Here is a 14638-nt window from a genome sequence, read left to right on the forward strand (position 1 = left end):
ATTACATCCTTCACCTTTAATCACAAAGAACGTGCACATAATCTTTTTGCTTCGCTTTGCCACACAGCACTTAAATACACCACTGACAGGTAAGGAAACAGTGGAACGGAAAGGATAGATTTTTGTTTCAGTGGGGCAAAGTTGTGGGCGTGGTTTCAGTTGCTCAAAACATGTTTGACTGAGACAGTTTGCTGAGGCTCCTGAATCTATCAGAACGGATATAGTAAATCCATTCAGTTTGATCTGAGTTTGTGGCAAGTCTGAAAGTTTCTCAGCATCAACTGCAAAAACGTATGCATCATCACTGCTGGAAGAATTATCCGGGGTCTTTACTTGTTGCAGCGCTTGTGTGAAGTGAATGTTCCTGGAGTTTTGACCATTTCTGCCTCGTGGTGCTTTTGAGGTGGTATATGTCTGCTTAGAGCGGCACTGTCTTGCAAAATGGTTTAATTTGCCACAGGCTCTGCATTGTTTGCTCTTGGCGGGACACTCTCCTGTGTGAGGATAATTACCTCCACAATTCCTGCAGCGGTTTGTTGGACTGTTGTTTTGCTGACCACTTGCCTTTTACTAGCATGCGTGGCTGATGTTTTAGAAGACACCCTTGTTGACTACTGCTTCTGTTTTTGTTTCCATGCCTGTAGCTTGCATTTCAGACAGTTCGAGTGCTCTTCCATAATCAAGGAGGTCATTTAAGCTTAATTCAGGCTCCCTTAGGGCTTTCCTGCGCAACCTCGATGATGTGCAGCTTTGTATAATTTGTGTTTTAATCTCTGCTGTTAAGTCCGTAAATTCACAATTTTTTGCCAGTATTCTCAGTCTTGTATGATAACTGTCCAGATTTTCTCCTGGTTCTTGTGTGGCTTTTCGGAACATGAACACTTGATATTGAATATTTTTCTTTGGGGAAAAATAAGTTGTCAACTTTTGTTTTGTGTCTGCATATTTATCATCTTCTGCTGCGACTGTGTCGTAAATATCATGGACTCTTTCTCCTGCCACATGCAACAATAATGCTTTCAGCCTGGCATCTCCTGTTATGTTCATAGCAGTAGTATAGTTTTCAAACCTTTGCACCCACTTGGTCCAACGAGGTCCAACAGTGCCTGGATCCGTTTCTGTGTCAAAAGGAAGGAGAGTCGCCATGTTTCCTGCCATCGTCGATGCACCTTTTTTGTCTTTCTTCTGCTTTTTTTTTTAATGCTGCAGTTCTTGCTCTCTTGAGAGAAAAAAAAAAGTATTTAGAGTTCACTCCTCGTCGCCAATGTAATGTCCGTAATGCTTCAAAGAAAAAGAACCGGACAACGGACTGCAACCAAGTATCGGCTTTATTTCCGAACACGCCTCATTACATCCCTCTAGAACCGTCTCCCGGTGTTTTACACCTGTTTGAGTATATATCTCTTTTTGCCACTAGATGGGGTAGTTTCACACCAAACATGTCACACAAATGTGAACACCACATGCAGGTGTGTTTTTGTGTGTTCGTGCATTAGCCTGCATATATGCAGGTGTGTGTTTGTGTGTTCATGCATTAGCCTGCATATGTGCAGATGTGTGTTTTTGTGTGTTAGTGCATTAGCCTGCATATGTGCAGGTGTGTGTTTTTGTGTGTTAGTGCATTAGCCTGCATATGTGCAGGTGTGTGTTTTTGTGTGTTCGTGCATTAGCCTGCATATGTGCAGATGTGTGCACCTGTTTTGGTGTTTGTTCACGTCAGACTGACAGGTGAACTGAACGTGACGCAGAACCCAGCATCCACCACCTGAGATCTGACATCATGAGGGGGCGTGGCTCTGCGTTGGCGCTCACATGCGCAGATTGTGTCTGTCCGTCTCTGCAGGATGAGAAGCAGCGGCTGGAGACTCAGCTGTCTGGGATTCCCAGGATGCAGCAGAGGCTGTCAGAGCTGCGCCACCTGCTGGGGGAGGAGGAGCGTGACAACAGCGGACAGGGGTCTGAGGAGTGACGGTTTTACAGAACGCCGGTCCAACATTTTCAGTCTCATCTGGATTTGGAAGAGTTTGACCCCCCTTCCACTTCCAGAGTGTAACCCACAGCCTCAGGACAGACGCTGCACCACAGAGACATTTGGAACCACCTGAACACAACCAGCGGGATCCTCGTGCTGGTTTTGCTGAATTTGTTTGCACACATCTCTGCCTGCTTCCAGGTGACTTCCAGCGGGTCATGTGACTAGTGATGTCATCAGACTTTATTGATCAAAGGTAGAAATTCAAGTTCTGTTTTAGGAAATGTGTGGATGAAGGTCCTCGTTCATCCATGCTTTAGGAAATCTGATTTTAAGATCAATATTCTGCTGCTGTATCAATCACATGAGGAAATGAAGGTGCCTTACAAAATAAAAGTCCCGAATGACCATTTCAAAATAAAGGGCGCGTGTGTGTGTCTCGGGGGGAGGGGGCGTCGAGATCGAAGTTGTGCGAGTTCCGAAAGATCACGTCGGCTGCCCCTTACTCCTGAGTCTGGACGGGTTTGAGCCGGTCCCGGTCCACAGAACCCTCCGAACCTGCTTGAGTCGCTCCGGAGCGCGTGCACCGGGGCGGGGTCTGCGCCGGACCTGTTGTGCGGATCTCCTCGCGCTGCAGGACACCGCAGGAACTTACCCGGACCTCCTGAGACCCGGCGCACCGTGGGACTGGAGTGGAAACCGCGTTCAGGTCAGTTCCCCGCGGGTCCCCGGACCTTCAGACGGTTCGCGCTTCGGTTCTGTTCGTCCGCTGCCGAACTCGTTCTTCGACGGAAGCGGTTCTGATTGCGTTTGGTGTGAAGTGAGAGGGACTGAGTGACTGTTGTCATACATTAGACATAAGGTCGCCGTACAAGACCGTCCTGCAGCGGCTCCGTGACTTAACGGGTTTTGCGGTGGTCCGGTCCACAGAGTGAGTTCGGATGGTGCTGCTCCGGCGGAGCGGGCTGGAGGATCCGACGCGAATTACTGGCATTCCAACACGTGTAGAGGCACGCGCTCACATGAACACAGCAGACTTTTAGGGAGAGTGCGCGTGGATGCCACCTTTGCTGGGGGCACAGGTCATGTGACATGTGATGAAAGGCAGACCGAGGGGGCCCCCGGGGGCCCGCTGAACACTGAAACCCAGGTCTGCTGTTCTGGATCAAGACCTGGTCTTGGTTCTGGATGTTCTAAAGTTGTTGTAATGTAATGTTGGTCCATTACAGTCATGACATTCACCAGCATGAGCGAAGCACCAACTTTTCCCTTAAGAATTTGACTAAAACCAGAAAGTTTATCAGAAATTCACCTCTGAGTTGTGGGCTGTTGGCGCAGAGCCCCCCCCCCCCCCCCCCCCCCCCACACACACACACACACTTCACCCTCTAGCCGCTGAGAGCTCTCTGTTTACATTCTCTCCTGCTACCTTAAAGCCAACCTAACATTACTGGTGCCACAGAAATGGCGAGCGATATTGGAGCTGTCCCTCCGTACAGTTTGAGCCATCAGACAGGGTAAACAATGTTGTTTGTCTGCTCCGGATTCACAACGATTTGGATTAAAGAATACGCAGAAATGAAACCTTTCAGCTTCATTTTCCTTGTTCATGTCCTCCGTCATCATAAAATTGCCACAAGAACATGTTAGAAACTCCAAAATATCATTTTCATTGGAGTGGGCATATGAAACATAAATGAAGGGACCAAAAGGAATGACATTGTCAGACATATGTTGGCCCTCGCCATATATACTTGCTGCTGATTTCACCTGCAAATCAAGGTGTCTTCTGTAGCGTTTCCTCTATAACTCTCAGGGGCCAGAGGTGCTGTGGAGTAGGCCCCACACCTCACACCAAAAAGGGCCAGCTGTGTACGAGCGTCCTGGGATGACCCTACAAATAGATCCACAAACTGCAGAACAGCCAGCAACAGTCAGAATGCTAACAGCAACTACTGGCTGACCTTAAGCTAAACCATTGACTATATACGAGAACTGGACTGAGTGATCACTCCCCCCCTGGCGTTCCAAACAGGAAGTTTGGAGCTGCTTTCAGTGGAAGGGGTGTGGACTTCCAACAAGCTCACTCCTGATTGGTGACAGTAGTTGCCATAGAAATGTTGAGTTAGACCACATGTGTCAAACTCAAGGCCCAGGGGCCAAATGTGGCCCGCCATGTCATTTTATGTGGCCCGCAAGAACATACAAGTTTTTAATTTCTTAAAATAACACAGTTTTAGTTGATTACATATGACTTATGTGTAGCTGCTGTAATTATTCAATGTTTGCAGGTCTTATGTGTGGACGCAGACAAACTGTTGTCATCAAACCATCAGTTGGATCCACGGCAGTGCGCAGCTTTTTTTGTAAAATGTAACACGTGTGATACATGTTCTTTCTAGCTCAGTTTTAAGTTATTTTTCTTTATTCACTCGGACAGTTTGATCCTTCATTAAAGGAGCTATGTGGGTTTTAATAAGAGGTCAAAATTTAAAAGGATTTATGCTAGAGTAACAAGCAAACATATGTTTTCTATGGCACTTTAAAAGGTTAGAATAAATAATGAGTAATTTAACATTAAGGAGTAGTTAAATTCATTTTTCATTACATTTAGTTACATGTACACGTTATATCAGGCCCTTTGAGGCACCCCTGAGTTAGACCGACTTGGACTAATCACTGTCGACCGGGTCCAACATGGCGATGTATGTAAGGCGTATCGTGGAAGGATGACGACTGAATTGGGTTCCCTTTGCTGGAGCCAGAGGTAAGGCATTTTCTATGAGTGACATCACAGCCGCTCTGTCCTGTTCTATATAAATAGTCAATGGGGAAAAATCCACCCAAACCCTGACCTAAAAGAGAGAAGCCAGTTGGGCTTTATCTCCAGAGCAGGTTTAGGCTTTTTGGCAATGGTGGTCTCCAGGAAAAGAGCTTTCTGAAAGACTAATCTGCATGTTGACCACTGATGAACTTGAATCGGAGCAGAAAACGCAGTCCTACGTTGTGTCATTCCTCACTCCAGTGTGTCAGTAATTTGTAATGCCACAATTTCTGCTGTAAAAACTGATAGGCGGGAAGTTATTTTCCTACTGCCGTTAACTGAAATGCTTGTTTAACACAAGCTACCTCGATCTGACATTTCGACCTTCTTTGGATGTAGCCGCATGGATTTAAAAGCAACTATGATAATCTTTGATGTATGCATGGTTCACCTGTGGGTAATGCAGTCTGTCAATGCTCTCCAAGACCAAAAAGTCTGCCAATCGTAGCAGAAGACTGGAACCAATGGACAACCTATGGGGTAAACCTACGTATGTATTCTCTATAGTTTTCTGTCCTGGCATTCATCCAGAACGTCACTCATTTTTTTCTTCTCATAAACTGGACTAACTCTGGTTATGACCGTCAAAGGTAGCCCATAGTTGTAAACGTCCTGATGATGTTTCTTCCACCGGTAATGCTGTTGTAGGTGTTTTAAATGTTCCTGGACGGTCTTACTTCTTCACACTGAACACTGTCTAGTTTGCTTAGAAAACTGTCTGCTGTTCAACCAAACAACACAGACACCCGTAGTACAGTATACACAGTGGGGTTTCATAAACTGGTATACATTGTCTTTGAAGCAACTTTATCTGCTCTCAGTCCCCGTCTAACCAAAAAACACAAGAAACTACATATACGCCTGCATTTAGCCTCTTTGGTGTGAACATTATTGTTGTGGTTAAACAGCGTTGAGGGCCGCCGAGCTCTGGCTTCTCTGTCAGACGCTCGTTCCAATAAAACTCAGAGCTCCTGCCATCTGCTAAGTATTTGTGCAGCTCCACTGGTGTGTGAATGTGTATGAATGTCCCGGTGATGGTCAGAGGGGCCATAGGCGTGAACTGGCAGCCACGCCTCTGTCAGTCTGCCCCAGGGCAGCTGAGGCTACAACAGTAGCTTACCATCACCAAGTATGAATGAATGATGGACACACTGTAAGCGCTTTGAGCGTCTGGAAAAGTGCCGATAAATCCAATCCATTATTTTTATTTATTTATTTATTTCATCTGCAGGTTTTCGAGCTATATGGTCCAAACAAAGGATACATTTAGTACTCTAGCAGTGACAAACTTCCAATTCCACACACATAACACGGTCAACACATTAAATGACCACCGCGGCTCACCCCACCTCCTCATCCGTTCATTTTACGTCACCAGTGAGTCAGTGAGCATCTTTAAAACTTAGTGCCACACGTTGGCTTCTGCATAATAATTTTACCTTTCTTATATCACTATAGCCATTGTTTAAAATACTGTTTTTGGCACTATTGACCTTTGTTTTCCTGGTTTTGGATTGTTCTTTGCTAGTTTGTGTGTAAGTAATATAACTGCTTCTTCTAACTCTATTTCTCGCAAATTTAATGTTTAAAGCTCCAGCAATATTTCTGTAGAAGTCACTCACATTTTTCGCTGCGACAAATTACATATTTGATCCTTCATGGGGTCGGCGCCTTGATGTTCCTTAATACTTGATTTAGTTCTGTTTTCACTACACCAGTGTTGTTTCATATGTCTAACGATGAACAGAGAAATCTCTGCTTTCTCTCTGCCTGTCACTCCTGAAATGTCAATGTCTGTCGAATCATTTTTCATTTTCTTTTATTTCTTTTCTTTACATTTCCTCATAGTTTACTCACATCTCAACCCACTGAATTACAAATTCTTCTCTAAGTCTTCTCTCTCTTGGTACCTTTATTGTTCTTTAAACATTTGCTTTCCGCATCTTCTATTTCAGTGTTTTTCAACCAGTGTGGTGTGGTTGCCACGGCACACCAGTGTGCCGTGGGAAATTGCCCTCATCAACTGATCTAAAAACATTTCCCATCTCCAGGATTTCAGCTCTGTGTTCATCCAAACAGGCCCTGATAAAACACTGAGTAGTTAGGAATATAAAAGATCTTAAAATTACTTTTTTCTTTGTGTTTATTTGATTCTATTAAAGACATTTTGATAAGAATGACGGTACCGCAATTTAGCTGCAGCTTCAGCTCTGTTTTTGGAAAAGTCCCGCCCCTTTAACTGTCTCCACCAATCATTCTTGGAGTCTTAATCACATGTCATCAGTCTGACCAATCAGAAGTGGTTAAAGTCTTCACTTCCTTGTTCCAATTTAGCTCATAAAGTCTCTCAGTTCCACCAAAAATACCAGCTAAAGCTCGTCTTTAGCGGTGTAGCTTTCCACAGAATCTGGTGTCAGACCGTGGAACAAGTGAACAAAACCATGAAGCTCAGAGAAAAAGAGTCTGTCTGCCACTACATCTCCCATGATACATTGGGTTAAAGTGACAGCGTCTCAGAGCACAATGAGTCTCTCCTCTTAACATCTTGAAACCACAACTAACACACATCAAACAGTTTTTAAATCTTCTAACTTAACTTTGATTACATCTTTTAGAAAAAACAGCTGCAGCTTCCAGCTTTTTCTGCCACAATTATCACAAAAATGCACGTGAGATCATGGAGGGACTGTACATCAATACAGACTATGAGTTTCTCCTTTTTTGAAATTTTTGAATGCTGTAGTACCGCAGGATTTTTGTCAACGTTAAAGTGTGCCGTGGCTCAAAAAAGGTTAAAAAACACTCATCTATTCATCTAGATTCTGAAAAACCGGAATCCTTTTTAACAGTTTAAAAGCTGTAGAGAACCACTATGATGAAAATGGTGTTTTTGGTGTTTTTTACATGTTCTTGTCGTATTTTTTTCATGATGTAGTACACAAAGAAATTGAAGCCTAAAATTGTGTTTCTAAATATATATATATATATATATATATATATATATATATATATATATATATATATATTCATACTGTCAGACAAATAGATCCATGAAGGTTTTTGTTTTCCTCTGAGCTGGAAGCTGGATCCAAACTGTACGGCTGGATAGATCTAATATTGCTGCTATTTTTGTTGCACTGCTGATGTTAGCCTGGGTTTGTGAGGGGCTGTAAGCTCCTCTTGAAGGGAAGGGTTGATGGGAAATGAAAGGCAGGCTAACGCTGCGCCATCGGTCCCGCCCACAACTCAGAGCTGAATGTCTGATCAACTCCTGCTGCTCTGCAGAAATCCTGTCCTAGAAAACAACACAGGATTTTTGAATTTGGCTGAAAAAAGCATCATCATCAGTAAAAGACAACTAAAATGGTTTTACAATTGATCAAAAGATGATGGGAGTGGGACTTTAAAATCATTCATTTAAACCTTGCATACTGCACTCCATTGCACAGTTCAAACCTTTGTTGACTCTGACCTTCACTCTGTTGAATCGACTGCTTTGCCACCTCTGGTGTCACTGAACTAACATTCATTTAGTTTGCCCACCACCTGCCAAGAATCAATCTGCATTTTGTCTTTGTCTGGGTCTTGTTTAAACGTTCCAGTTCTAACATTCCCATCATGAAGACAAAGACGTTTTCATCCACTATTAGTTTCTTATTGGTTATACGCCTCATGTCTTCCACAAACCGTACATCTGTAGGCACATCTCTTGCTTTAGTCCTGCTTGAGCTCATTTACACTCCTCTGTTGGACTAGCTACCCTCATACAAAGCCTCACAGCGTTGACATCGTGGCATTCAGAGCTACTGTCTGATAGAAGCTCGGATTATCCTAACTTCTTTGTCTTTGTTATGGGAGTTTCATCGCTCACCAAAGCTCCAGTGCGCCTGGAAGGACAGATGCTGTTTATCCACAACCTGCTGTCTCAGGTTAACTAACAAATCCTTGAGAGCCTGTTACACTGTGTATTTGTTACGTGATTATGATTACATTTATGCTGCATGATTATTTCCCCCCTTTTTCTTGTGCCAACACAGAACTGTACATAAGCCCTGTTTCAAGCATAAAACAGATTCTGCTTCAGTGATCAGCAAGAGCATGTCAGATTTTCTCAGAAACATCTTTCAATCTTCTCCTTGTTCCGCGGAATCCCAGTCAGAGTGTTTGGTGTGCAGGAAGCTGTGTGGACTCTCCACGGAGCTGCTTTAGGCTGGGAGACGCTAGACAAGGGATCATTTATGTTCAGATCTTCAGCCTTTTCTCTTCATTACCTGTCTGCTTAAACAAATGGAACATCTGTCATATCACTGAGCTCTGCAACTCCAGGTGGAGACATGAATGTTACAGTTGGCCAACAAGAAACCAAACAACAGATGAAGCTACGGCTGACATTGTTAGAGCCACTCACGCAAATCTGAGCGCCCAACAAGATAAAAGCTAACCGTTAGCGTGCCGTCACAGCAGGTCCCATGAACACCTTCTGCTGAACGCATCCACAGGAGACGGCAAACTCACAGAAATCGCGTCAAACGTCTGTTCTCTGCAGCAGAAAGGTCACTTCCTGCGTATGTTGGATCTTTAAGTTCTCCCAAACACTGACTCTACTGAGAAACTTCAGAATGAACGTGACAGCTGTCAGTCAATAAACCATGCCCTGATTGTGTACAATTTCATAATTAAATATCATTCAAACGGATCATTTGTATGAACTCCCATACATTAATGTTATGATAAAACGTAGCTACGATGTCAAAAGAGTGCTACGAACTGGACATGTTTACTTTAGGGCAGGGGTGTCAAACTCATTTTGGTTCAGGGTTGTCCAATAATCTTTTCCTGCCTGAATTTTGTGGCACCACCTGCCTTCTTCCTGACCTTTGATGGGGCGCCATCAGTAACTAGAGAGCCGACTGTGTCATCAGCTGTTGTTGTGTCCATCAACTCAAGAAACTTGCAGTAAAGTAGCAAGCTGTCACTGCTCCATCACTGTTGTCACGGCTGCAGTAAATGCAGACTGTTGTTCTTCGGTCCAGCTAATAGTTGGTAAATCTTCTCTTTTCTAAACTGCAAATGGTGAAACTTTTCTTTATGGTGAGTCTCATAGTGGTGCTGCATGTTATATTCTTTGAGCACTGCGACCGGTTGATGACAGGCATCAAACAGGAAGTAGAACGATTCCTCTGTGGTTTAGACTTCATATCATTATCCTATTTATCTCCAGGTAAAAACAGTTGTGAGCTGGTGACCCAGAAACATTGATGTGCAGCAGGTCACATGACCCACATAATGCCATGACATCAGTCTCCTGACCATCAGTGAGATGAAGATTATTAACCACAAACATCCATTTGACTAATCTGAAGGATTTAATCTGAGTCCAGTTTCCGAGTCCGATTACAATTTGTGCATAATCACCTCTAATCCACACACACACACACACACACCCACACACACACACACACACACACACACACACCCACACACACACACACATGCATCATGTCATGCGCGCACACATACTTAATGTGCTTTAATCTTCAGGTTTTTACCCAACTGGACTCTAACCAAAACCCCCAGTTAGTGTTTTGAAGCTCAGATGGGGGTAGGGCGGGGCCACACTTCTTATCATCAGGACAGCAGTAGGTCTGGTTCTGTTGGACCTCTTTCTGGCCTGCAGATAGTTAGGTTTGCTCTTGCTGATGATTGATAGAATCGGATTTCTTCTTCACTTTCGTCTTTAGTGTTTCTTAAACTGTCTCCCCCCTTGGAGAAGACAAAATTCTGTGCCTCATTTAATGACAAACGCACAAATCTAACTGATTTTGGTTCCTAATCTTTCAGTTTCCCAGACATCGCTGTCTTTTTCCTGTTAAATTCAAACTTCATTGTCACTGTCAGGTCACTGAATATTGTTTCAGCTTCCCAGAGCTCACAGATAGGAATGTTATCAGCGGAGGGTTTTTACAGCAGGACTTTTCGTTTTATGCTGATTTGGAAAATGAGTCAACGACTTGGCCTCCTCCTCAGGAAACAGCCATGGGAAGCAGTGAAGAAAGGCCCTCGCTGTGTGATGCAGACATCACACCGATGATGCTCCGCCTTTTTGTTTCAGTCGTCTGGTAAACAACCTCTCATCCACTGGCTGTGAATATATGCAATAGTCTGACGCTCTCAAGCACATGGTTTTCTCCTAAACAAACATTTTAGTGTTTGTGATTTAGGTCCAAAAACAAAAAGAATCAAATCTGTGACTAAAATCTAAATACAGTTGGGAACCTGGTTTTCAATTGTTCCAAAATACCCAAACTGTAGTTAAGGAAGCACCTCTCTTTCTGTTCTGGGTCCCCGACACATACCGGTGGTCATGAAGGGAAATCACCGTGGTAACAAAGTTGATGTTTTTTGTCTTCAAAGAGAATTTGGCGCATATGGATCATCTCAATATTTTTTCGTTTAATCTTGACCTAAGGGAAGGGAACAATGGGATACCACGCTGTATGAGAACTGGACTGAGTAACCCCTGAATTTAAGAAAATTACATTCTAGTTTTCTAACCGCTTAATGAATTAAGTGACGTCATATGACGGTCTACTACCATTCATAATAAAATAACTATCAATAATCATGGTTTGATCATTGATCAGTGAATCATTGATCTTGACCAGGCAAATTCAATAGGATAGCCGCCACTTGCAGCTTCTGACTGTTTTGCTGTCCCTGGATGACAAATGATGCCTTTTAGAAGTAGAACCTCCTCTGTGTGAGGTTGTGTGGACCTGATAATGACCCTGTGTGTCGGGTCCATAAGGCTCTGAAGCTACTCTGCACGAGCAATGTTTGTCACTTCATGTGGTGGACCCCTCTCCAGGGGGGTGTTGAGGTGCTGTTTGTGGTCCACCTGGTGGATTTGAAATCTCTATAATCCTGAAAAATCTCTTGAGCCTGTTTAGTGTTAAGAAGTCTAGATTGAGTCCTGAAGTGTCTGCTGACTTTTACTTGAATCAAGTAGAATTCAAAGCTTCACTTCACAAGCCAGATTTTTTATGAAACAAGGAAGAAAAAAGACCATGTTAACCGAAACACGATCTTCTGCAGTTCAAACCGAGCATCCGAATGGGGTAGAAAGGTGATTGAGGTGACTTTGAATGTGGCATGGTTGTTGGTGCCAGACAAGCTGGTCTTAGCATTTCAGAAACTGCTGATCTACTGGGATTTTCACCCACAACCATCTCTAGGGTTTACAGAGAACGGTCCAAAAAAGAGAAAATATCCAGTTCAATACATTTCTGAAGAGCCTTTCATAGAATGTTAAAGACCAAATCCAGTGTGGGTATACTGTTAGCAGGGACCTCCTGAAGCCCCTCGGGTCCAACTTCAATAACCTCCATTGTTTTTCTTAAGAACGCAAGAAATAAAGGTGAAATGATATTACATACAGACCTGAACTTAACTAAAGTATTTAAGTAAAGGCTTAATCCCAACCTTTAAATCCAGAGGAGCATAATGTAGAAATGGGATTTAATAAAGAAACATCAATCTGGGTGGACTCAGACCCGGAGCTCCATTATTGCAGGTCCTTGAATAACTTTAATGATTTCTGGAGGTCTGGACCTTCAGAATGTGTCTTGGGCAGAAACCTGAGATTGTGCAGATTTGGGGTCAGAGCAGGATGACCAGGAACAATGAACAACTCCCACAGCAGATGGGGGTGGGAGGCGCGGGGGCTATTGTTGAATCCAGATTAGGGTGGGGCCCTCACAGTGATTATCCTCACACAGACTCACAGCTGAGTGGAGTGTGAATGAAGAGTCCTTGATCGCACCAACTGCAGAGCCCCCCCCCCACTTCAACACGCCCCTCTCCTCGTTCTAACCCCCCCCCCACACGCAGTCTCCCCTCCTCCCGTGTGTCAGATCACAAACACACCCCCATACATGCTGTGTGTAGCTGGAGGAGATATTAATAATCCATAAAGAAGCTGGTTTCTCTCAATTGCTCCCTGTAGAGACCCCCCCCCCACACACACACTTAAACAGAGACACATTGAAGCTGCTGTCTCACTGCACGTCAGACAGACGGACGGGTGCTTCTTTGGGTTTTATGGAAACTTGAAAGCGATCCAGTCCTGTCGGACTCTTTTAGAATTATCCTGATGGTTACTGCACTGTGGGGCGTCCGACGCACCAATCATTCCGGACGACCCGACCCATGCCTCTGTGTGTTTCTGCACATGGACCATGAAGCTAGGAATGATGTGGGTTTCAAAAGACGAATCAGCCTCTTTATGCACGTTCTCCAGGGGGTTCTGTGGTGATTCATGGGGTTCTGCAGGTAATTCCGGGTTTCTAAATGTGGTTCTGCAGGTGGTTCCGGGTTTCTAAATGTGGTTCTGCAGGTGGTTTTGTGGAATCTACCTGTGGTTCACATCTTTGTCAGAGGATCTTGCAGCTCTGTGAGGGGTTGGGGATGGGGGGAATGGGGGTGGGAGGTAGAGTAAAAACATAAAATAATTCTAACAGCAGCTTTTTCTTTGCTACTGCTCACAAGAAAGAACGTGTACAATACTGCGTTTGGGTGGTGGGGGGTCCACGACTCACAGGTGAGGCAGAAATCTTGCTCTGGGTCTGCTGTGCATGCTGGGTGTGGGCGTTGTGTTCAAAACGGTGTAAAAGTTTTTTCCTGCATATCCTCGCCTCAGAAACTGTTTTCGGATAGTGCGCCCCCCCCCAATCGCTGGCTTTCATGTCACTTGAAAGCCCCCCAAGGTCAAACACGCCCCCAGGACTGTAACAGACCGGAGGTAACTGTACTTTCAGTGAAATCAAGGCGTGTCTGTGTGAGTGAAGTGGTTTCCATGGAGATGGCTGGGGTAACCATGGTGATGAAGATGAGAGCAGGACCCTAGAACGATAAAGTCTTTGTGCTGCTCTGTAATTGGCTCTTATTGAAAATGTTCTTAGAAGTTGAGGAACAAGAAGCAACGAGGGAACTTCTACAGCCTCCAGCCCCACCCTGACAAAAACAGGTGGTGCAGGGGGGGGCAATCTCTCAAAGTGTCTCAGCAAATACTGCCGCCTGACAGGTATCATTTTGTGTCCAACAAGCGGAAAGCCCAGTGTGAAGCAAATTCCTCTGTGCCCGCTCCCATTGGATTCACAGCGACAGAGTCTGTTATAAAGGACGGTCTGTCTTGACCAGGCAGTGTGTGCGTATGTATGCGTGTGTGTGTGTGTGTGTGTGTGTGGACGTGTGTTTGTCATGGAGGAAGTTCCCTCTGCGCCACACAATGAGCTGTTTTTACTGTTGTTTGTTCCATTTCCTCCCTCGCGCTGCCTCTTCCTTCCTCTCTGTCTGTCTGTCCTTCTTGCTTCCATCATGCTGTTTTGGGGGGGGGGTCCAGAGCCACACTAACAGGCGTGCTGCAGCAGCACACTCAGGGTGAAGATGATATTTTGGCTGGTGAAGGCAGAGGGATCCAGGCAGGTTAGAAGTGATACCTGAGGCACTGTGGACCTGGACTGATCCATGACCTGCTCTGTAATCAAGGTACGGTGATGTCAGTTTACCTGTGTGACACCTGAAGCTCATACCATATACTGTAGAGCAGCGGCCCCACCCCCAGGCTCATTTGGTACCGGGCAGCACAGAAAGAATAAGTAACTTCCATTACTTCCATTTTATTTATTTCGGAATCTGAAAGATGTTTTAGTTTGAAAAATTGCCCGATTTTCTGTTCCATCCGTCTATGTCTCTCTTGACGCAGGCTCTTCTCCATTACGTCATAGGATACCTCTAAAATAAAACTTAGGAACTAGCAAAATGAGTGAAAAACAAACGTCTTT

At 44.5% G+C, this 14638-nt stretch overlaps 2 protein-coding genes across 3 annotated transcripts in view; one reads left to right on the forward strand and one right to left on the reverse strand.

The window, feature by feature from the left end:
• The window catches only part of LOC111947684 (uncharacterized protein K02A2.6-like), a 25553-nt gene extending 25234 nt beyond the window's left edge, over positions 1-319 (reverse strand). The window contains exon 1 of the mRNA XM_023957032.1: positions 15-319. Within this exon, the coding sequence (XP_023812800.1) occupies positions 15-39 (25 nt within the window). The 5' untranslated portion in view covers positions 40-319. The remainder of the gene's footprint in view (positions 1-14) is intronic.
• Positions 320-1069: 750 nt separating this feature from the next.
• The window catches only part of LOC101165957 (plexin-B1-like), a 66725-nt gene continuing 53156 nt past the window's right edge, over positions 1070-14638 (forward strand). For both annotated transcript variants that reach the window (XM_023957034.1, XM_023957036.1), the window contains exon 1: positions 1070-2681. The gene's annotated coding sequence lies outside the window, so the exon portion shown is untranslated. The remainder of the gene's footprint in view (positions 2682-14638) is intronic.

Source organism: Oryzias latipes, chromosome 7 (genome assembly GCF_002234675.1).
Source record: "Oryzias latipes chromosome 7, ASM223467v1".
NCBI classification, from domain to species: domain Eukaryota; kingdom Metazoa; phylum Chordata; class Actinopteri; order Beloniformes; family Adrianichthyidae; genus Oryzias; species Oryzias latipes.